This window comes from Musa acuminata, chromosome BXJ1-7 (assembly GCF_036884655.1).
Source record: "Musa acuminata AAA Group cultivar baxijiao chromosome BXJ1-7, Cavendish_Baxijiao_AAA, whole genome shotgun sequence".
NCBI classification, from domain to species: Eukaryota; Viridiplantae; Streptophyta; class Magnoliopsida; order Zingiberales; family Musaceae; genus Musa; species Musa acuminata.
Window position 1 is genome coordinate 16,840,009 of NC_088333.1, and position 25,034 is coordinate 16,865,042.

General features: G+C 42.5%; 2 protein-coding genes across 3 annotated transcripts in view; one reads left to right on the forward strand and one right to left on the reverse strand.

Annotated features, from left to right (window-relative positions):
• The window catches only part of LOC135678949 (probable LRR receptor-like serine/threonine-protein kinase At1g56140), a 36,758-nt gene extending 20,396 nt beyond the window's left edge, over positions 1-16,362 (reverse strand). The window contains exons 1-2 of one of the 2 annotated variants that reach the window (XM_065192219.1): positions 16,051-16,362; positions 14,506-14,701 (exon numbers count right to left, since the gene is read on the reverse strand). In XM_065192219.1, the coding sequence (XP_065048291.1) occupies positions 14,506-14,701; positions 16,051-16,180 (326 nt within the window). In that variant the 5' untranslated portion in view covers positions 16,181-16,362. Of the gene's footprint in view, positions 1-8,245; positions 8,590-14,505; positions 14,702-16,050 lie in introns of those variants that run through there. The other variant, XM_065192220.1, reaches the window with a different exon arrangement.
• Positions 16,363-20,988: 4,626 nt separating this feature from the next.
• LOC103992003 (uncharacterized) lies at positions 20,989-21,525 on the forward strand. Its single transcript, XM_009411552.2, has one exon. It carries the CDS (start codon positions 20,989-20,991, stop codon positions 21,523-21,525), a length of 537 nt encoding a protein of 178 aa, XP_009409827.2.
• Positions 21,526-25,034: the final 3,509 nt, after the last annotated feature.

A 25,034-nucleotide genomic window follows, 5' to 3' on the forward strand; every position in this document is an offset into this window, starting at 1 on the left:
TATCACCTTTTTGGTGTTATATGTGGATGACATCTTGATCATCGGGAATGACGTAGGAATGCTATCCACAGTAAAGACTTAGTTATCTAGACACTTCTCCATGAATGACTTAGGGGAAGCATCCTATATCATGGGGATTCGGATCTATAGAGATAGATCCAAGAGGATGCTTGGCTTGTCCCAGTTCATGTACATAGAAACCATTGTTAAAAGGTTTGGCATGGAAAATTCCAAGAGAGGTCTCATACCAATGAGACATGGGATATCGCCTTCTACGAGTAAGTCCCCAAAGACTCTAGAATAAAGGGCAAACATGGATATGATACCTTATGCCTTAGTAATAGGGTCTATCATGTATGCCATGCTATGTACTAGGCCTGATATAGCGCATGCTTTGAGTGTCATGAGTAGGTATCAAGCAGATCCAGGCTTGGAGCACTAGAAAGCAGTAAAGTGTATCCTTAAGTACTTGAGAAGGACTAAGGATCTTTTACTAGTATATGGAGGTAGTAGCCTTAAGGTTGAAGGCTACACAAACTCATGTTTTCAGTCTGATGTCGATGACAGCAAGTCGAATTCAGGGTACATGTACACCTTGAATATAGGAGTAGTGTGTTGGAAGAGTTCCAAGCAAGATACTACTACTGACTTGACCACAGAGGCGGAGTACATTGCTGCATCAGATGGAGCAAAGGAGGGAGTCTGGGTGAAGAAGTTCATCACAGATTTGGGAGTCGTGCTGAGTAGCGAGAAGCCGACTTCCTTATATTACGACAACTATGGGGCGATTACTCAAATAAGGGAACCCGGGTCTCATTAGAAGTGTTCGAAGGAGGTTCTAGCTTATCAGAGAGATCGTAACCCGAGGAGATGTAGTAGTGGAAAGAGTTCAATCCGAAGATAATATTATAGATCCACTAACAAAGCCATTGTTTCAGATTGTCTTTGAGCGTCACAGGGGTCTGATAGGGATCAGACACATAGGTGATTGACTTTAGGTCAAGTGGGAGATTGCTAGTCATAGGTGCCCAGCAAGCCAATCACGTGAGTGATGACACGTGTGACTTGATACAGAATCTTTTTGCTTATTATATTTTGACATATATCACTTTATAACTATTGCATATATGCATATATATATATATATATTATGATGTCCTTGGATTTGTGCAATGGGAATCGGATCGTGATGAGATCACGATAATGAGATCGATTCACCTTTAAACACAAATCCTTAATAATCCCGGCCATAGATTACTCGAGAGGGACATCGTGATAACTGGACAGACTGATGTGCTGTATACTCGTCCATATTGTGGATGCAGCTGGTCTCATAGCTGCTCGTGTAGGGACACTAGGGATACAATACAGGTGCTCATTGGAGAATGAGTTCACTGATTGATCCGCTTACGAAATGCTAGATGGTTGATGATGCCTTATTGTCAAACAGCGATTCCGTAGTCCTAGTGGTGTATATGGCCCTTAGACTTGAGACACCAAGGATGTCCTATATGAGTGCTCCACTCTTTGATACTAGACTAATAGGTTTGGCTGTCCCAAATCTAGTATAGCTGGTCATTGGGAGTGGTAGTCGACCTTACGAGGGCTATTGAGTGTCGATAGAGGATCATCCACTCTTGGCGTCATGTGAGGAATATCCCATGTGTTCTTGCTCAAACAAATCCCTGGCCAGGGTTATTCGGGATGAGAGAAAAAGAGTTCTGCGGGAGAATCCGATTAGAGCGAGACTCGAGTAGAAACCATATGGGTCTGATAGCACCATGCTCGATATATGGTCTTTGGGATATTAGATGAATGAGGGACTATAGGTACACGGTAACTGAGGACAGACAGGTCCAATGGATTGGATTCCCCTATATCGTCTAGGGACTACGACATAGTAGCCTAGTACGTCCGTAGTCGATGAGTTGAGTGAATTATTACAGAGATAATAATTCAGTAAGTTGGAAAGAGTTCTGACATGTATGACTCATGTGTTAGGATCGAGAGCACTAAGAGGGGGGGGGGTGAATTAGTGCAGCGGAAATCTTACAGCGATTAAAAACCAAAAGCTGCGTTCGTTCAAAAACTATTATGATGCAAAAGCAAATTCTCAGTTTGTATCTAAGTGCAGTTTGCGTCTAAGCGCAGATTGCGTCTAAGCGCAGTTTTGCGTCTAAGCGCAGTTTACGTCTAAACTCAGATTTACGTCTAAACGCAGTTTTACGTCTAAACGCAGATTTACGTCTAAACGCAGATTTACGTCTAAACGCAGATTTACGTCTAAACGCAGTTTTACGTCTAAACGCAGATTTACGTCTAAACTCAGATTTACGTCTTAAACTCAGATTTACGTCTAAACGCAGATTTACGTCTAAACGCAGTTTTACGTCTAGACGCAGATTTACGTCTAAACTTTGAAACTCGTTTGTATACTCGCAGAAGGCAGTATGCAGTTGAAATCAAGACGTAAACGTGAACTGAGATCTGATGATCGAGCGAGGAAAGCCGATTTACGTCTGAATGCAGTTTTACGTCTAAATGTTGAAACTCGTTCGTAAAATTGTAGAGGACAGTTTGCAGTTATCAATAGGATCAAAATGTAAGTGTAAACTGCAAAGAAGCTCGTTCGTAAAAGCACGGAAGACAGTTCTGCAGAATCAAACGTAAACATAAACTGTAATGTATGAAAATACGAATTTACGTCTGAATGCAGATTCGGAAGAACAGCACTTAGAACTTGTTCGTGAAAGCGCAGAGAGTAGTAGTAATGAAGGAGGTTTGCAGTAATGATAAAGTGCTCGAAAATAAATGCAAACCAGAGATTTAGAGTGGTTCGGTCAGCCTTGACCTACTCCACTTTTGGCTTCCTCCACCGACGAGGTTGCCGACGTCAACTAGGGGCCTTCCTTCAATAGGCGAAGGCCAAACTGCCCTTTTACAATTTCTCTCCTTTTGACAGGCTCAGGAGACAACCTTTACAGACCTTTCTCTCCTCACTTTACAACTGAAAACTTGAAGAACAGAAGGAGGAGACTTAAAGGCTTTACAACACTTTTGAGCTCTTAGAATCACAGAAAAGATCAAGATTTCGGTGTAGGTCTGTATCTTTTCAGTGCTGAATGGGTGGGGTATTTATAGGCCCCAACCCAGTTCAAATTTGGAGCTTAAAACGATCAAATCGATCAAATCCCAGAATTCTGGGATCAGGCGGTTGCACCTCTTGACTGGAGAGGTGGCACCGCCTGGCAGAGCTCGAAGACTGAGCTCAGGCGATTGCTCCTCTCTGCCAGAGCTCGAAGACTGAGCTCGATGGTTGCATCACCTGGTAGAGCTCGAAGACTGAGCTCGGTGGTTGCATCGCCTGGCAGAGCTCGAAGTCTGAGCTCGGTGGTTGCATCACCTGGCAGAGCTCGAAACTGAGCTCAGGCTGATGCACCTCTCTGCCAGAGCTCGAAGACTGAGCTCGGTGGTTGCATCACCTGGCAGAGCTCGAGACTGAGCTCAGGCAGATGCACCTCTCTGCCAGAGCTCGAAGACTGAGCTCGGTGGTTGCATCGCCTGGCAGAGCTCGAAACTTGAGCTCTGGCGGTGCTACCTCTTGACAGAGGAGGTTGCACCGCCCAGACTAGCTCGAAGACTGAGCTCTGGGCGGTTGCACCTCTTGGCTGGGGCGGTTGCACCTCCCAGCCTCGCAGCCCTAGCGGTTGCACCTCCTGGCTGGGGCGGTTGCACCTCCCAACCTCACAGCCCTGGCGGTTGCACCTCCTGGCTGGGGCGGTTGCACCTCCTGGTGCAATCAGGGTCCGAATGGTTCGCTCCATTCGGCCCAATTTGAATCTTTTCAGGGGCCCAATTGCCCCAAGATTAAGCTAATGGGATCACCTCCCATTTTCAAGCTTAATCATCATGCTAACTACGATTAACTCTAAGACAACTTCTGCAGCTTTGCTCCGATGCGTCAATCGCTTCTTCCGGCGAGTTTCCGGCCAACTTCCGTCGATCATCCGATAAACCCTCGGTGATCCTTCTGCGGACATCCGGCATACTCCTGGACTTTGCGACGATCCACTTGGCGAGTTCCGACGAGCTTCGCTTGGCAAGCTTCTGGACTTCTCGGATCTGTTCTCACTGAACCTCCGACGACCGTCCGAACTTCCGTCGAACTCTCGAACTCCCAACGTGATCATGATCTTGACTCCGGCGCAACACCTGCTGCTTGTCTTACTCTCATCATAGTTAATCCTGCACACTTATCTCAATACATAGATTAGATAACAAATAACAATTGACTTCATTATCAAAATCCGAGATTCAACAATCTCCCCCTTTTTGATGATGACAATCAATTGATAAAGGATTTGTCCTTAACTCCCCCTATCTATATGCCATAGTTGAGATAAGTCAACCTTGAATTCAAGACCAAAGAATTCAAGTGACGTATTGATAAGTTAGATCAGTTAAACTTATCAATGCTCTCATCATGATGCCCATCATGATGTCTCTCTTCAAGAATGATGTCAAGGCATGACATACATTATCAAGTTTGTATGATAGTGTTTGTAACTGTTCATCATGTAATCATATAAAGCTACGAAGGACTTTTTACATGATGCACACATTTGAGATTTTCTAGCAAGTTTGCATTTTCTTCACAATATAGAATATCAAATCAAGACATGATGCAAACTATAGCGCATGTTCACATATCTCTTGGTGATGCAAGGATGGCATAACTATAACATTGTTTATAGCATCACCCAAGTATTTGCAACTATGACATAGACATGATTATGGCAGTTCAGTTATGACATAGTGTTTATCAATTCATATGTTTCTCCCCCTTTGTCATCAACAAAAAGCATGATAGCATTATCAAGCACATAAAGGAAGTCATGACACATATATCTCTTTATTGTTTTTGCTTGACGGAGGAAAGTCATTTTTCAAAGAGTTTTCATAAGAGTGTACAGGAACATCCCATTTTTAGCATACAAACCGAAAAATGAACTTCTTACATGCATTTGGTTTAAAAATATTTGTCACATAATTTGCAACATGTTATTTGATCAAGCGTTGTCAAGGCATGTAATAGTAATAACATCCGAAAAATAATTTTAACTAGTTTAAGTATTTGGACAAATCAACATTCCTAATTCTTTTCTTATGTAATCAAATTGTTCTTCACATAGTGGTTTTGTAAAGATATCAGCCAGTTGATGTTTGGTATCAATAAACTCTATGGTTACATCATGATTAGAGACATGATCTCGTATAAAGTGATGTCTAATATCAATGTGTTTGATTCTTGAGTGTTAAGCTTTTGATGTAGTAACACAATTATTTCAAGTGCAGCATTCTATCATATTGCATAGCAAGATTTTTATTTTAGCAAGTGTAGCATTGCATCACATGGTAAGATATCAGCTCGTACGATGCAAATTTTTGTTTGATATCTTGATACATGGCATGATAGCAATCATATTAGTAATAGCAACCATATCAATGTCATACTGCTGACTTATCAACTACATTGGTATGTTGCTTCATATTTTTCAAGGCATAGGCTTTTAAACCTTTTTAGTTTCAGTGCAAAAACCGAGATAAACAACAAGAGATGTTTGCAAATATGCTTACACAAACAAAGATAACCATATCAGGGTAACATATGTACAACATATTAGGTAACCATAAAGACAAAGTCCTTCATGAATAACATAAGGAGTTTACAACATGTCATATCAAAAACAGCAGATGTTCATACAAGCTTATTCATGAGGTGGAAGATTAAAGTGCCTAAGTAAAGAGTCAAATTGTCGATGGATTTGCTGCAGCTCGGTTAGGATTTGATCTTGTCGAAGTTCAAGCCGTTCTTGTCTTTGTTCAAATCGGTCCATCCGAATCCCGATATCTTCGATGGATGATGTGTGAGTTTGCTCAACCGGATGTGTTTCATCAAAGGGACAGATCGGAGGAGATTGGGTACTCCTAAAGACTGGGGTTTCCGGCTCTGGTTCAGGTTCAGGTTCAGGCTGAGGGGGATCAGTTCTTCTAGGCATTCTAACCCAGTTACCGTTTCTATAGTGACATCTTAGTCGGTGAAGTAGATTTTTGTTTATTATGCTGAATCTATCTGCTTTCATTACTTCTTCTTCTAGTGGTATTTGAATGTCGTAAGCTTTCATTATTCTAGTAATTATTCCACCATATGGGAGCATCATATCTTTCGTAGATAATTCTAACATGTTTTGTTGGATCAGATAGCCAAGACAAATGTCACGTCCTTTCATGATTAGGTACATAATTCCTAATTCCAATTGACTCACTTCATCATGATGGTATTGTTTAGGAAGAATTATACTAGTCATGATATGATGAAGTATCTTAGTGTTAAAGGGCAATAGATGTTCACAACTTTTAGGAACAGATTCTATGTTAGGATTGGCAAGGATTGTTCCTAAGGCTTCAACGTAGGATGTTTCAATGGTTTTTTCATCCCATGATCCTTTAAAGTAAAGTCCTATGCTTTTCATGGGAATACCTATCATATCACAAATGAATCTATCAGTGATTGAGATGTGTTGTCCTAAGAGATAGGTTGACATCCTTTCTTCATCATCTATTTTCATGTTGTTGTAAAACAATCTAACTAGTCTAGGATAAATGGGTTCGTTGATCTGCAAAATTGGAAGTAGATTTAGGTTTGCAAACCATTGGATAGTCTCTACATCTCTTAGTTCATTCAGATCTACGTATTTTCCCTTATTGATGCTTCTTAGTTCGAAGGAGAGAAATTTTTCAGCATGGTTTTTGGAATAAAAAAGAGTGAGATCAAACTCTTCTACTACTCTCCTCTTTCCCTTGTCCCTTGAGGATCTTCTAGATCCCATAACTACTGCTGTTTAGAGGGATGATGATGAGCTAAAGTAAATGAAGAACAAAACAGAATTTAAGAGCTCTTTAGAGAGTACCTTTGTGAAATCTTCAAGAGAAGGAAGGATTCTTGATGTTTTGCTCCGAAATGGGAGGTATTTGGAAGGCTTAGGGGAGTGAAATGGGAATTGAGGAGACTTGGAAGAGTAGAGGAGGAAATGGGGGTGAGTTGGGGTCGGTTCCATAGCCGGCCCTAGTGTGGGTTTAAAGGGCAGAGCTGCTGGTGGTTGCACCTCTGGCTGGAGCGGTGCAACCTCTGGCAACCCATGATAGCTGGAGGTGCCACCGCCAGCTGGAGAGGTGCCACCGCTTGCAGCCAGTGAGCACCTAAGATGATTTGATTAGGGAGCCTTTGCCTTGAGGAGAGTTTCAGAGCAATTAATGTTTGTTACATGATTTCGTATGAGTTTTTATTTAAGGAAGAAGCTCTTTGTACGATCAAGATAGATCTTTTAACGTGCATACGTATGTTTGTTTGGTATCCCTTTTAAGATCATGACATATTTAGTTTCTACAAGAATTAATTCGTAGATGAACGGGTTTTGAAGATCAGGGGGGTATGTGAATTTGGATATCATATGTTTCTAATAAGGTTGTATCGTATTTGTGATTTCACAACTTCCACTTGTTACTTAAGCGTTGCGAGTTCCGTTTTGATTCTTGGTTTATGACCATTGAGAGTCAAGGAGCAGAATATTATTTCTTGCTTCGGCCTAGACTTTTAATGTTTTTATAGGAAGGGATGATCTTTAGGAACCCATTTGCTTTTGGGTGCCTCATAAATAGATCTACATTTTCTATCATGTTGCATAGAGTTTATCATGGTTCCTTTAGGAACCCAACTTAATTTGTTTGGACTTATTTTCTTGAAGGGACAACAATGTGTATTGTGTCCAAACTTGCAACAAAAGTTGCACTTGGTTTGGTGTTGAACATGTAAGATGGAGCCTTTTATGAAGGTAGTTGGATTTTGGTGAGGACTCCTCACAAATCCAATCCCACTTCTTTTGGGAGCATGACCCTTGTTTGTAAGGATCATGTTTAATGACTTGCTACCAACCTCGAATTTCTTCAAGGTGTCCTTAAGTAGCAAGTTTTCTTTTTGTATAGTTTCTAAATCATGACATTTGATACATGAATTTAAACTATCATGATGTTCGACTTTTAACTTATCAAACTCACAAGTAAGATTATCATGTACCTTTTTTAGCAACTTGTATTTTCTATTTATAACTTTGCATTCATCAAATAAATCATGGAAGGCATTTAATAATTCATCGAAAGATAAATCAGCATCTAATAAATCCGTTACCTCCTCTTCGATGGCCATAAAGGCGTAATGAGCAACTTGCTCGGTGTTGGACTCTTCTTCTTCAGATGCGCTTGCGTCATCCCATGTTGCTTGAAGAGCCTTCTTCTTTGATGTTCTTCTTTTGACTTGGGGACAATCATTCTTGTAGTGTCCCGGCTTTTTACATTCGTAGCAGATCACTTGGTCCTTCTTGGGTTCAAGTTTATTTTTCACATCGTTTTTAAACTTGTTTCTTTTGAAGAATTTCTTAAACTTTCTTGTCAAAAGTGCCAAGTCATCATCACAGTCCTCATCACTTGAGTTTTCTCTCAAGTGGCATTCAGAAGTTTTAAGTGCCATATCCTTCCTGTTCTTTGGAAGGATGTCTTCTTGCTCTTCATGAGCTTTGCAAGTCATTTCGTAGGTCATTAATGACCCGATTAGTTCTTCAAGAGGGAAGTTGCGCAGATCCTTTGCCTCTTGAATGGCAGTGACTTTAGGATCCCAACTTTTAGGAAGGGATCTTAGTATTTTATTTACGAGTTCAAAATCCGAAAAACTTTTTCCGAGTCCTTTTAGACCGTTGACGACATCCGTGAAACGGGTAAACATGTCGCCAATGGTTTCACTTGGTTTCATTCGGAAAAGTTCAAAAGAATGCAGCAACAGATTGATTTTTGACTCTTTCACTCTACTTGTGCCCTCGTGGGTCACTTCAAGTGTGTGCCAAATATCAAAAGCAGTTTCGCAAGTTGAAACACGATTAAACTCGTTTTTATCAAGTGCGCAAAATAAGGCATTCATAGCCTTTGCATTTAGAGCGAAAGCCTTCTTCTCCAAATCATTCCAATCGATCATTGGAAGAGAAGACTTTAGAAAACCATTCTCGACAAGATTCCATAATTCAAAATCCATAGAAATAAGAAAGATCCTCATTCGGGTCTTCCAGTAAGTGTAGTCCGTTCCACTGAACATGGGTGGACGTGTAATCGAATGCCCCTCTTGGTTTCCGGCGTATGCCATCTCTCTTGGGTTTTAATCCTTTAGAGAGTTAACCTTGCTCTGATACCAATTGTTAGGATCGAGAGCACTAAGAGGGGGGGGGTGAATTAGTGCAGCGGAAATCTTACAGCGATTAAAAACCAAAAGCTGCGTTCGTTCAAAAACTATTATGATGCAAAAGCAAATTCTCAGTTTGTATCTAAGTGCAGTTTGCGTCTAAGCGCAGATTGCGTCTAAGCGCAGTTTTGCGTCTAAGCGCAGTTTACGTCTAAACTCAGATTTACGTCTAAACGTAGTTTTACTTCTAAACGCAGATTTACGTCTAAACGCAGATTTACGTCTAAACGCAGATTTACGTCTAAACGCAGTTTTACGTCTAAACGCAGATTTACGTCTAAACTCAGATTTACGTCTTAAACTCAGATTTACGTCTAAACGCAGATTTACATCTAAACGCAGTTTTACGTCTAGACGCAGATTTACGTCTAAACTTTGAAACTCGTTTGTATACTCGCAGAAGGCAGTATGCAGTTGAAATCAAGACGTAAACGTGAACTGAGATCTGATGATTGAGCGAGGAAAGCCGATTTACGTCTGAATGCAGTTTTACGTCTAAATGTTGAAACTCGTTCGTAAAATTGTAGAGGACAGTTTGCAGTTATCAAAAGGATCAAAATGTAAGTGTAAACTGCAAAGAAGCTCGTTCGTAAAAGCACGGAAGACAGTTCTGCAGAATCAAACGTAAACGTAAACTGTAATGTATGAAAATACGAATTTACGTCTGAATGCAGATTCGGAAGAACAGCACTTAGAACTTGTTCGTGAAAGCGCAGAGAGCAGTAGTAATGAAGGAGGTTTGCAGTAATGATAAAGTGCTCGAAAATAAACGCAAACCAGAGATTTAGAGTGGTTCGGTCAGCCTTGACCTACTCCACTTTTGGCTTCCTCCACCGACGAGGTTGCCGACGTCAACTAGGGGCCTTCCTTCAATAGGCGAAGGCCAAACTGCCCTTTTACAATTTCTCTCCTTTTGATAGGCTCAGGAGACAACCTTTACAGACCTTTCTCTCCTCACTTTACAACTGAAAACTTGAAGAACAGAAGGAGGAGACTTAAAGGCTTTACAACACTTTTGAGCTCTTAGAATCACAGAAAAGATCAAGATTTCGGTGTAGGTCTGTATCTTTTCAGTGCTGAATGGGTGGGGTATTTATAGGCCCCAACCCAGTTCAAATTTGGAGCTCAAAACGATCAAATCGATCAAATCCCAGAATTCTGGGATCAGGCGGTTGCACCTCTTGACTGGAGAGGTGGCACCGCCTGGCAGAGCTCGAAGACTGAGCTCAGGCGATTGCTCCTCTCTGCCAGAGCTCGAAGACTGAGCTCGATGGTTGCATCACCTGGCAGAGCTCGAAGACTGAGCTCGGTGGTTGCACCGCCTGGCAGAGCTCGAAGTCTGAGCTCGGTGGTTGCATCACCTGGCAGAGCTCGAAACTGAGCTCAGGCTGATGCACCTCTCTGCCAGAGCTCGAAGACTGAGCTCGGTGGTTGCATCACCTGGCAGAGCTCGAGACTGAGCTCAGGCAGATGCACCTCTCTGCCAGAGCTCGAAGACTGAGCTCGGTGGTTGCATCGCCTAGCAGAGCTCGAAACTTGAGCTCTGGCGGTGCTACCTCTTGACAGAGGAGGTTGCACCGCCCAGTCTAGCTCGAAGACTGAGCTCTGGGCGGTTGCACCTCTTGGCTGGGGCGGTTGCACCTCCCAGCCTCGCAGCCCTGGCGGTTGCACCTCCTGGCTGGGGCGGTTGCACCTCCCAACCTCACAGCCCTGGCGGTTGCACCTCCTGGCTGGGGCGGTTGCACCTCCTGGTGCAATCAGGGTCCGAATGGTTCGCTCCATTCGGCCCAATTTGAATCTTTTCAGGGGCCCAATTGCCCCAAGATTAAGCTAATGGGATCACCTCCCATTTTCAAGCTTAATCATCATGCTAACTATGATTAACTCTAAGACAACTTCTGCAGCTTTGCTCCGATGCGTCAATCGCTTCTTCCGGCGAGTTTCCGGCCAACTTCCGTCGATCATCCGATAAACCCTCGGTGATCCTTCTGCGGACATCCGACATACTCCTGGACTTTGCGACGATCCACTTGGCGAGTTCCGACGAGCTTCGCTTGGCAAGCTTCTGGACTTCTCGGATCTGTTCTCGCTGAACCTCCGACGACCGTCCGAACTTCCGTCGAACTCTCGAACTCCCAACGTGATCATGATCTTGACTCCGGCGCAACACCTGCTGCTTGTCTTACTCTCATCGTAGTTAATCCTGCACACTTATCTCAACACATAGATTAGATAACAAATAACAATTGACTTCATCATCAAAATCCGAGATTCAACATCATGGCCAGCTCGATATTGGGCCTAGAGGATCACACACATATGGTAGGCATTGCGATGAGTAGAGGTTCGGATATGAGATATCCGACGGAGCCCTTATCTTATTGGATGCAGATCCAATACCCATTGGGGGAGGATCTATTAGGGTTTGACAGGGGACCTCTATAAATAGGAGGGATTCAGGGCCTCATAGGCTAGAGCCTTTGCTTGCCTCTCCTATTCTCCTCCCCTTCTCCACCTCAGAGTAGGCCTAGAGTTTTTGAGGAGCATCGTCACAGCCCTACTATGTGGATCACCGCTAGAGAGGAGGACGCTTGACCTCCTTCAGCATCTCCTAAAGATCTGCAAGGAAACAGGGATATAAGATCTCCTTAGGTAACACAATCTACTATATACGCAGTTTTAAGTTTTGCGGATTTTGCGCATCAATCTTCGCACGACGACGAACATCTCTTTAGGAATAGGGGATTTTGTTTTCTTGTTCTTCCGCTGCACATGTGATGTCGCCTCCAAGATTTCCCAACAACGTCAACCTTCCAAAAGATACTCTATAGATGAGTATGTGATGTTTACTGATACAAGTGAACCTGAGAGTTACTAAAATGTAGTTGAAATTGAGCAGAAAAAGAAATGGTTAGTTGTTATACAGGAAGAGATGAATGCTCTGCAGAAGAACCACACATATAATTTAGTACAACTACCAAAGGGAATGAAGGTTTTGAAAAACAAGTGGGTTTTCAGGTTGAAGACTCAAGAATATTGTTCTCAACCAAAGTATAAAGCTTGATTGGTTGTGAAAGGCTTTGGTTAAAGGAAAGGTATTGACTTTAAAGAGATTTTTTCTCTTGTTGTTAAAATATCTTCTATTTATGTTGCTCTTGGTATTGTTGCTAGCTTGGACTTGGAGGTTGAGTAGTTAGATGTGAAGACATCTTTCCTTCATAGTGATTTGGAGGAGGAAATTTATATGGAGCAACTAGAAGACTTTAAAGTTAAAGGTAAAGAAAATTTTTCCTACAAGTTGAAAAAGAGCTTATATTGGCTGAAGCAAGCTCCAAGACAATGACACAGAAAGTTTGATTAATTTATGACTGAAAATGAATACAAAAGAATGACTTCAAATCATTGTGTGTACATCAAATAGTTTGGTGAGGATTTTATTATTCTCTTACTTTACGTTGATGATATGTTTATCCTTGGGAAAGATATTTCTATAATTGACAGATTGAAGAAGGAACTGAGTGAATCCTTTGCAATAAAGGACATGGAGCTAGCAAAGTAAATACTAAGCATGTAGATTTCCCGTGATAGAAAAAACAAGAAGATTTGGTTGTTATATGAGAAATACATCGAGAATGTATTAGAAAGGTTCATTATGAGCAATGCAAAGCCAATTGGTTCTCCTTTTCATGTCATTTCAAATTGTGCTCAGAACAAAGTTCTTCAAATGATGAGGAGAAGGAGAAAATATAAAAGGTTCCTCATGCTTCAGTAATTAAAAATTTAATGTATGCAATGGTATGTACGAGGTTGGACATTGCATATGCAGTGGGTGTAACTAACAGATTTCTTGCAAGTCGAGGCAAAGAGCTCTAGGCAGCAGTGAAGTGGATCTTTAGATATCTCATAGTGAAGTTCTAAAGTTTGTTTAAGTTTTGGAGGTGGACCACCTATGTTGACAGGTTACACAGATGCAGATATAGCAAGAGATATAGATACAAGAAAATTCATATCATGTTTTGTACTTACTTTTATAAGGAGAGCTATGTCATGGTAATCCAGATTCCAAAGATGTATTGCTCTCTCTACCACAAAGGCAGAATATATTACTGCTATAGAGGTTTGCAAAGAAATGTTATGGATGAAAGAATTTTTACAAAAATTGAGGCTTAAACAAGAAAACTATGGTTTATTATGATAGCTAGTGCGCCATCCATTTGTGTAAGAACTCAATTTTTCATTCCAAGTTAAAGTATATAGATGCCAGATACCACTAGATTCGAAATGTGCTTAAAGAGAAGTAGTTGCAACTTCATAAAATTCATACAGATATAATGAAGTAGACATGTTGACAAAAATCTTACCGAAAGAAATGTAGGAGATGTGTCAATAGTTGGTCGGCATGGCTTCACATTGAGGAGTCATGAGACAACCTCCCTTATGGGCTGAAGGGGGAGGTTATTGGGTAGACAACCCATTGGTTTAGCCCATAGTGAGCTTTAACAACCCATAGCCCACTTCCCTTTTTAACCTAAACTTGGATCTAATAAGGGGGGTGTGGTGGCTATAAAGAAGAGAGAAAACTACAGCAACATGGGCAGAAAGCAACATCAACGTGATTCAAAAAGAGGAGAAATGGGTAGAAAAATAAGAGAAAAAGAAAATGGAAGAAGACAAGAATAACGCAAAAACTGTTCTCAATAATCCAAGTAGTGTTCTCATCTTAAGTTAGATCAAATCTACAGTAGATTCTTGCTGTGATTACTTGAGGAGATTTTGGATATTGTATATAGTAACGTAATCCTTGTATCTCAGTTATTTTCTTGTGATTGTTGCTTGGGTTTTGGACAAAAGACTTTGAGATTTGTATATTTATTATTCTTATAGTGGATTTTCTTTGGTTCGTCCCGTTGTTTTTACCCTTCACGTTGGAAGAGTTTTCTATGTAAATCTTGATGTTATATTTTATTATAATTTTCGTTTAATTTCGTTGCATATTACGATCTACTCGTATTTTTTCGTATACAAAGTTCGTTTCTTTGTTTATCAAGAGAGAGAGAGTCTGTGTGTTCTAAATTATATATGAACTCCAAGAAAAATAAGAAAAAAAAATGATGATGCAGGAGAAGAACCCAACTGGAGAGAGAGAGAGAGAGAGCGCGTACAATTGAGTGATGTGGCAGGTTGTGGCGTTGTCGTAGGAGCAATCGCATTTGATGGCAGGATTGAAGGCGGTGCTGTCGAAATTGGTGGAGTCGGTGGCGGCGCCGCTGCAGGGCTCGCCACTGATGTTCCACGCCGGCGACGACGTCGCCGAAGCCGTCCTCCCCCACCGCCCCAGGATCGCGTTCAGTGCCGCCACTGCAACGCCGGAAACAGCACACGGTGTTCACGTCAACAACGAACTCCTCGATCAAATGCTACCATGTTATCACCATCATCATATCACACGCTACCAACCTAATGCATGCATGTATGAATGAGTTCGTGTGGTTTGACCGTGAGAAACCGGCAAGTCAGCATCTTTAAACGACTTGACAAAATTGTATGTCCTATAAGATTAGTCGTATCCCTTACAAAATTCAATAACACACATATATCATCGTCGTTAATCTCTATACCATCGATCGTCGGCAAGTATAGCAATAGTGAAACTTCGACTAGCATTAATATCCTTATAAAATATTTTATATATATATATATATATATATATATATAATTAGTAATTCAAATAATTGATAAGGTATAATTTAGATATTAAAAAAAAGTCTCTTTTTAGTTTTACCAAAAGATATTTCTATTTGATTTTTAATGTGAAAAAAATTAAAATTTCCCATCGAAAGAGAAAAAAGGATCTCGAAAATTGTTTAAGATTAACATGTTGTTCGAAATTAAAAAGAAAGGCAAACATAGAACGGATGTATTGGGAAAATGACATAAATAAGAAAATAAAAGATTGAAATAATCCATAGCTGATTTGATGAGTAAAAATGATGAAGAATAGATTCATGGATTGCCACAAACAAATTAGGAAAATTGTGGCCTAAGATGCAATCCTATATCATCTAAACTTGTATGAATTCAAAACCTCTTTGATAACTATGAAAAGTCAAGTAATAAGAAATATTTCTACAATAATTAAATAAAAATGAGTCTCAAATAGCAGAAAATCTTCTTCTTTTTTTTTTTTTTGGTACCTACGTCAAAACAGTGTAACCAGTATACGATATGAGGACCTCAAATCACCATCATATCTATATGAGCTCTTTCTAACTATTTTGTAGGTTGTGTTGGTGTTTTTTCTTATGGTTTTAAGTGGATTTTATGGACTTTGATGGCTTCAGTGAACTGTTTGAGTGCTTTATTATCAAATAAATAAAAGAAGTTGCAAAAAGCTCGGGAGAAGAAACAAATATGGAAAGAAACAAAAGACAAAAATGTTTCAGTGAACTTTTTGAGTACTTAATCGAATAAGAAAAAGGAAAACCCGAAAGAAATAAAGCATGGAAACAATCATAAGATAAAAAAGGTTATACTGAATTGCGTGTGTTTGTCGAAGAAAGATATGAATTATAGGAGGAGAAGAAGAACAAAAACCATGGAAACTTACAGAAGATAAAAAATAAGGTTCGAGTGCTTTATCAGAGAAAAAGAGGAGAAGACATGGAGCAAGCAGAAGATAAAAAGATTATAGTGAGACAACGACATGCCTTCAGATAGAGGAGTAGTAGCTTGAGCTCCGGATCTTCCGAAAGCGAGGAACAGGCATGGTAGGAAGCAGATCACAAGAGCTACCGAATCAAACTTGGATGGATTCTTTGGCTGCAGCATCTCTGACATGGCGGCAGGGATTCAAGATTTCTGAAGCTGAAGAGTGGTCTGTAACAATGGCGGTGGCTTTCCCCACAATTTAAAGGTGTGGCTCTGTTCACAATTGGCTGCTCCACGTAGTGTAGAGATTGTTTATGCTCCTAAACTTCATGCGAGCTCTTCTTCCTCTCATAAAAATCCTTTTATTGCAAATTAAGTGTTTGCTGAGATAATATACCAGTCAGAATCATTCAAATTAAGTCTGATGCTTAAGCTCCAAGGTTGATCCTTTTTCATTTTCAGTCCACTTTGAATAATTTTGTCATTGCAGGTAACACATCAAATCATATAAACATGGACGTTTCCTACCAGGACTATATATGATGTGAAAATAAAAGTGATCAGCTTAGAAAAATTTCTGTGGTGAAGAAGCTTGTTTGACTTTTCTCTCTGGTCCTACTTCAAGAGGGTTGTATTGTTTTATAGACATTTGTGTCTGCGACTCCTGGTGAAGTAAAAAAAATTAATTTAAATGGTGATTCATTAGTTCTTGGACTGTGGAATTTGGTGTAGATCAATGCTTCAACAACTATCTCTGATGCAGACAATGACAGCAACTGGACTCAAAGAAACAAATTGACATTAGTGCCTATGTATATTCCTAGTACCTACTACCTTTATCTTATACAAGAGTCAAGATTATGAAGTGACATATATGATTCACAGTATAAAAATATTTATAAATTAACCTAGAAACACATACACACACACACAAAAAGATAATCCAATTCACAATAATCAATATTCACAGCCTTATCTCTACAAATAGGAAGATATTGAGAATTACAAGGGTCTATCAAAAACCAGGTAGAAGGTCTGATGATGTAGGTGGCAGGTACCTGCCCATCTTTAATTCTAAACATACTTTGACATTCGGAGATCTAAAGCATCACCAAGCATGCTTTAACAGCAATGGAGCTTGCACCATCATTCATGGAAGCTGCATCAATTCCTTGGAAAGCAATCTGCTTGACTACCCAGCAACATGCTTGGAATTGTTAATTGCTTGTGGATGTGCTAAAATATTATCCGAGATTTGCATGAAAGAAGCAATCTTTTGCCTGTTGAAGATGCAGTTCATCTTCCTGTATTGCTCAGACCAAATGCGTAGCACTTTCCTAAATAAATACTTTTGGATGATTTTTAGCAGAGTATGAAGTGGAAATCTGGTGGGCATGAGTTCTCAAAGGTGATGGTGAGTAACAGTGATGAAACCTTTTTGTTTTTTCAAGATGCCATGATGAAGAACACCAATTGCAGATAAAAAATTGTATACATAAATTGGAAATTTGCACATTCATTTATCTAATAATATATCAATTAATATAATTTCTAAATATTTTGCCTCCATTATCGATTTGAAGCCAATCTGAGTGAATCCTCAAACTTTGACTTTCTTTTATTGTGGCAAAAGTATTTATTTGTTTAAGTAACATGCAACATTTAATTATTTGGCACTCCATTAGGCTAAAAGAATTTTATTTTGGATTAGCATGCTGAAAGAACATATCTTTTAGTTTCCTTTCGAGGGATTACGGAATTATAATGCTGAAGATGATGAAATAAACTCTGTGCTGCATGAGTGAGGAACACTGTCTACATTCCAAATAACTTGTTGACCAAGTTTCTTAAGAGAAAAATAAAAATAAGAACACTGTCTACATTCATCAAGTTTCTAATCTCCAACATGGTTGAGAAAGGAAAGAACAATTCGGATCTGTGTAATCCGTACGTGTAGTTGAATGGTCAAAGTGTCGGACGATTTGATAGCCTTCATTTTCTCATTTATTGTGAAATGAAGTCAAGTCAATCCATTATATATATACATATATATATATGTATCTATATATATATATATATATAATGGATTGACTTGACTCCATTTCACGATATGTGAGAAAACAAAGGCTATCTGTGTGTGTAATTTTTGTTGTTCAGTTTAATTCATTTTTTCGAATTTTGACGGATGTTTGTGATTAAAATATGATGTGTGTGGATTTGGAAGTCCGATCAGGATGCTTGATTTGGGTTGAAAATTTGGAGGTCACAAAAATTATAGTGGTGAATATTACAATATGATTATGGCCATTTAACAATCTTGGCTAGTGTAGGCTTGAATCTTTTGAACATTTCCTTCCAGAGCAGTGGACCTTTCATTGATAGCTCTATCCACCAACTGATCTTGAAAGCCAGAAGAAACTGCAATGATTAAAGATCAAGATGAGCCATAGGCCAATCACAGATGTGGTGTTCGATCTCGAAGAAGTATTTTTTAGGAAAGCAGATACCTTGGTTGCTTCTATTAATATTAAGGCCAATGAGATTGAAACAAAGATCAAGGATTTAAATAAAGGAAGCATGAGATTTCGGATTAACCCTCATGATGATCAAAGACATGGCAGGCAGCTGATCCAGAGGCACATCAATTCGATGAAACACTAGTAGTTGATCAAAGATTTGGTGAGGAGGAATATGATAGTGATCTGGCTCTCTTGCGCTCTATATTGATAAGGCATATTTTGGATATCGATCACGTCACAATTCAGGTCACGTTATGCCCCTACTAAGTCAGCATGAGGATTGACTCCCCACGTCGAACCGAAGCCCACTCGGGAAGGCGCCCCCTCGGTAAGTCCCGTCCCAGAAAGCCCGAGATGGCACCGTATGGCGTTGTTCCATGCTCGTCGGGCGACGCCTCTACAAAGGTACCATCTGGTCACTCGGGGGTCGGCCGTCGCGCCAAATCCACGTACGACCGATCCTCAGGCAACAATATAAAAACCCTTGGCCGGCACTTGGCTAGGGGAAAGGACAAAAAAAAGGAGAAGACCACTAACTTAATCTACGAGGGACCCAACTCAGGAACACCCCGACCAGGGTCTATGTGCAGGAGTTCGGCCACCCTGGAGGAGAGACCGACCTCATCGACAACTCAGCTCATCCCCAGCTCATCCACCATTCGACCAAGAAAAGCATCGCCAACCACCTCGGGAGCTCCGGACATTGGCTCGTGGACCAAGTCGTGCTGACTCCTCGGCCACGGCGCGAAAGTTCCATAATATTTTTGGCGCTAGAAGGAGGGCCGATGTCGTAGGAGCGCCCCGCAGGAGCTCACCCCGAGGGAGAACCACCAAACACTCACATCCCTTTCGGACTTAGAGATTAGCCCCTCCCCAGGGATGGGGGCATCCCGACGCCAGACCGCTATTGATGCCTATTCAATTATCCAAGACTCCCCCCCTAGATATACCATGAGACCCTCGGTCATTTCGCTTGAGGCATTTCTCGGCCTGGCCAAACAAGTACAGGCCTTGGTAGTAATGATGCAAACAATCGTCCCCCTCATCCTACAAATCATGCAGTTAACGGCACCACCGACCGACTCAGCACCGCAGAGGACAAACGGGGAGCAGGTCGGGACTGGAGAAGCCCGAGAGCAAACCACAACCCTAGGAAACCTACCCCATCAAAGCACACCAACACCTCGTCGACATGCACTGTCTCCCCTCGAGCCCGACACATTATCGTTAGACTCGGCAGATGATTCTTTCAGGGTCCAGCTATCTGTGGTCAACTGACGCCTAGACGAGTTCCAACATGAATTTCAAAAGTTGCGCGGCGAGACCGAGGAAAGTAGTTCGGGTGGATCCCCTTTTGCTCAGGAAATCCTAGACAAGGTTGTGCCACTCAATTTCAGACTACCGGCATTAGAGACGTACGACAACGACTCTGACCCTACGGAGCATGTCGTCGCATTTCAGGCTCAAATGGCCCTCTACGGCACATTCAATGCACTAATGTGTCAGGCATTCCTGACTACCTTCAGAGGACTGGCGGGGGCATGGTTTAGTCGGCTACAACTAGGCACAATCTCTTCATTCGATCAGCTCATAAGAGAGTTCGAGCAAAACTTCCTGGCCAGCGTGCAACCCAGGCCTTCCATGGCCATGCTTCTCGTGTTGTCCCAGGGCGAGGGCGAATTACTTTCCCAATTCATCACATGCTTCGCCATCGAAATCCAAGGGTTCCTAGATGCTCATCCCTCCCTAATTATGCAAGCTTTCCTGATGGGTTTACGACCCTCGAGGTTCTTCTGGTCACTGATCGAGAAGCCACCCTCAGCCATCCCCGAGATGCTCCTGCACGTCAATTAGTACGTCGCTACGAAAACCTCGATGGTGGGATGATGCAAGGATAGCAAGAGGCCGAGGGTGGAATAGGCTCAAGGGGCAATCTCGGGGTCATCAGCAGCGTAACCCCGCAGGAAGTTCGCCCCCGACCGACCCGAGCAACTACTCTCGAGACCCCCGCCTCTGCCCCTGAACACTTATCACACCGAGATCTTTCTCCATATTAGGGAGAAAGGACTTTTACGACAACCCAACCCCTTGAAAGCTACTCACAAGGACTGATCTAAATATTACAGGTTCCATCGTGACTATGGCCACGACACAAAGGACTGCCATGACCTCCAGAATCAAATCGAAGAATTGATCCAAAGAGGCCACCTTGGGCGCTACCTTAGAGAACCAAGAGAAGCATCGCCATGACCCAGGGGCCCCGTCGAGAAGCAAATCGACATCATCACAACCGGACCAGCTTTTGACGGTAGTAGCACCACGGCGAGGAAGGCCTACGCGCGTAGAGTAGTGGAGAAGCACCCCATACCCGAGTTTGAACCCGAAATCACTTTCGGGATCGAAGAAGTCAAACGCCTCCACCATAACGACGCTTTGGTGATCTCCATCTAGATTGCCAACGCTCAGGTGAAGAGGGTGATGATCGACACTGGGAGCTCTGCCGACGTGTTGTACCTTGACGCCTTCAAGAAGCTTGGCCTAACTAACGAGGATCTCAACCCCATGACGTCGGCGCTCACCGGATTTACGGGGGATTCCATCTCCCCGCTTGGGACTATTGTCCTCCCTATTACCATTGGGGAAGAACCAAGAACCAAGACGATGATGACCACCTTCATGGTAGTCGACCTGCTCTCCGCCTATAACGCCATCTTCAACCGCCTGACGCTCAACAAGTTGAAAGCGGTGGTCTTCACCTACCACCAAGCCATTAAGTTTCCGACGCCAGCAGGAGTCGGGGTATATCGAAGTGATCCCAAGGAATCAAGGCAGTGCTATCTAACGGTGGTCACCCTCCCGATGAAGCCACGACCTCAGCAAGCCCCGGATCCCCGTGAAGAAATCAAAATATCGACGCTCCAAGAATCACCCGAACAGATTGTTGAAGTGCACTTGAAAAGGGATCGACCCAACATGACCGTGAAGGTTAGAACAACGCTCCCCAAAGAAAACTAGCTCTAGCTTATCGATTTTCTAAAGAAAAACATTGATGTGTTCGTATGGTCCCCACGAGACATGCCTGGAATCAACTTAGACGTAGCCCGACACCACCTCAACATCCACCCGGAAGCACGACCTGTGAAATAGAGGTTGAGGAAGTTCACCCCCGAATGGCAAAGGGCGATCAGTAATGAAATAGACCGCCTTAGGGAGGCTGAGTTCATAACCGAGATGAAATACCCTCGGTGGCTGTAAAATGTAGCCCTTGTTAAGAAATACAATGGAAGCTAGAGGATGTGTGTCGACTACACCGATCTCAACCGAGCATGCCCCAAATATTGCTATCCACCCCCAAGGATAGATTGGCTGGTAGATACTATGGTAGGTTTTGAACTTCTCACATTTATGGATGCATTTTCAGGTTATAATTAGATTCGGATGGCACCGCAAGATCAAGAGCACATTGTTTTCATTACCGACATGGGGGTGTACTACTACAAAGTGATGCTTTTCAGTCTGAAAAATGCCGGGGCAACATACCAAAGGATGGTCAATGAAATGTTCAGACAACAGCTCGGCAAGAACATGGAGGTATACATCGATGACATGATCATAAAAAGCAAGTCGACAAGTATGCATATGACCGACCTAGCTAAGACTTTCCAGACCCTCAAGCGGTTCAACATGCACCTAAATCCTTTAAAGTGCGTCTTTGGGGTCCGCTCCGGCAAGTTCCTCGGATTCATCATCCACCAAAGGGGAATAGATGCCAACCCGAAAAAGGTTCGGGCCATAATAGAGATGTAGCCTCCACGCTCGATCAAGGAAGTGCAACGTCTCACCGGGAAACTGGCAGCGTTCAGTAGGTTTGTGTCGTGCCTCGGGGACAAGAGTCTCCCTTTCTTCCACGCTCTCCGGCAGGCCGATGGCTTCACATGGACCTCGGAATAAGAGGAAGCCTTCAGAAAGCTGAGGGCGTACCTCGCTCAATTGCCCCGACTCGTGTCGCTTGAGCCGGGCGAGGTCCTTAGTCTTTACATGGCAGCCACTTCACGAGCGGTCAGCTCGATGGTAACCTGAGAGGCATCATCGGCATAGCAACCTATCTACTATGTCAGCCACATTCTCGTTGGTCCCTAGGTACGGTACCTCCCGATCGAGAAATTGATTCGCGCACTGATAAAGATGGCCCGAAAGCTGTGACCATACTTTCAAGCCCATACAATCAAGGTGATAACCGACCATCCCCTATGGCAAATCCTCTCAAAGTTCAACACTTCAGGGCGGATGCTGCGATGGTCGATCGAGCTCGACGAATTTGACATCCAATACGTCCCCAGGACGACCATAAAGGCCCAAGTATTGGCCAACTTCATCTTCGAACTAACCCCTAAGGACCATGCTATTAAACAGGGACATAACAAGTGCGCATGGACCTTGTATGTGGACAGCTCGGCAATCGCTGAGGGAGCAGGGGCCGGACTCATCCTAAAGAGCCCAACTGGGGAAACCTATGAACGGGCACTTCAGCTATGATTCAAGGCCACCAACAACGAGGCCGAATACGAAGTGTTACTCCATGGGTTGTGCCTCACCTTGGAAATCCAGGTGGGAGACCTCGAGGCCTTTAGCGACTCTCAACTGGTGGTGGGACATATCAACGGGAGCTACGAAGCTCGAGACCCGACAATGGCGCTATACTTGCCAAAAGTAAGATGGATCGCTTGCCGCTTCGACCATCTCTTGGTCATGAGGATACCTCGTGTGTAGAACGTGCAAGCCGATGCCTTAGCCAGGCTAGCCTCCACTCATAACTCGGGAGGGACACCTGTTGAATCTCGTATTTTGATGATGAAACCAATTGATAAGTGTTTATGTTTTAATCTACGTTTTGAGTGACACAGGATGCTTCGATCAGGATGAGACAATTAAAGCAGGAAGAATCATGTTGTGCCGGGGGAAAACATGTCAGAAGATAAGACGTCGGGCCAGAGGAACGGTCGACGTATCGATAGAAGGCTTCGGGCTGTGGATTCGGGCATCGGGCTAAGAAGAGCGGATATTATGCCAAGGATATTAGAGTTGTAGAGTCAATTAGCCGATTGGGAAATAGGCCGCAAGAGAGGACGATGCGTCGAAGAATCGAAGGAAGCGTCGAGGGACCAATAACATGCCGAACAACTTAATTAATTCTTAGTATTAATTATCTAGATCAAAGTATGTTTTTAAATGTGCAGGATTAACTACGATAGCAAGCCCAATGAAGTCCCGGAGTCAAGGATGTGATTACGTTGGGAGTTCGAGAGTTCGTCGGAAGTCCGAATGTTCATCGGAAGTTCTAGCGGAACTAGTCGAGAAGTCTCGAAGCTTGCTAGAGAAGCTCATCGAAACTTTCCAAGAAGATCATCGTGAAGTCCAGGAGCTTGCTTGGAGTATGTCGGAACATTGTCGAGAGATCATCGGAAGTTCGTTGGAAGATCGCCGGAAGCTCACTAGAAGAAACCTAGACTTACGGACTTTGTTTAGCTTAGTAAATGTCTTAAAATTCGTAGTTAGCACATAATAGGGATTAGAATTGGGCCAACCTAATTAGGGGGACAGTTGGGCCAAGTTTGGGCTGTGTTGGGCCAAGAGAAAGGCCCAAATAGTGACCAAACAAGTGAAACCGTCGTGGCACAGTCTCCGAGACTATGTCAGGCGGTGGTACCACCCAGACTCAGTCTCCAAGACTGTCTGGGTAGTGGTACTGTCCAATGTCAGACTGCAGGCGGTGGTACCGCCTAGAATAGGTGATGGTATCGCTCGTACTCTGAAATTTCGGGGGTTTGAATTTTGGGCTCCAAATTTGAATCCATTTGGGGCCTATAAATACCCCAGCTATTCCTGCATGGATTAACAAGAAATATTAAGCAAAACCCTATGATTCTAAAGTTGTAAACCTTAGAAAGTTGAGTTCCCTCCTCCCAAAGCTTAGAGAGATTTCTAAGGGAGGTGTGAGAGGGATACCTTGTAAAAGAGGGTTGTAAAAGGTTGTCTCCTAAACCTGTGAAAAGAAAAAGAGGGGTGTAAAAGGGTAGTTAGTCTTCGCCCATTGAAAGAAGACTGATAGTGGATATCGGTGGCCTCGACGGAAGAGGAATCGACGAAGTGGATGTAGGTCACGACGACCGAACCACTCTAAAATCTGGTTTGCTTTTCCTTTGAAAAATTTACTTTAAACTGCAAACCATTTTACTTGCTTACTGCTTTCAATACATTTACAAACTCGCTTTCAAGTCAAGCATATTTTCAAGATCGGTTTTTAACAAACGAGAAAATTTTAGAACCGACGTGATTTTTACCGCTGCACTAATTCACCCCCCCCCCCTCTTAGTGCCGACCCCATTCCTAACAATTGGTATCAAAGCCTTGTTTTCTAATTTGGTTTAACACCCAAATAGAAATGGCTCTTTTCGGATTTCAAGAGGATCACTCTCTCATTCGTCCTCCCTTTTTCAATGGGACGGACTACACTTATTGGAAAA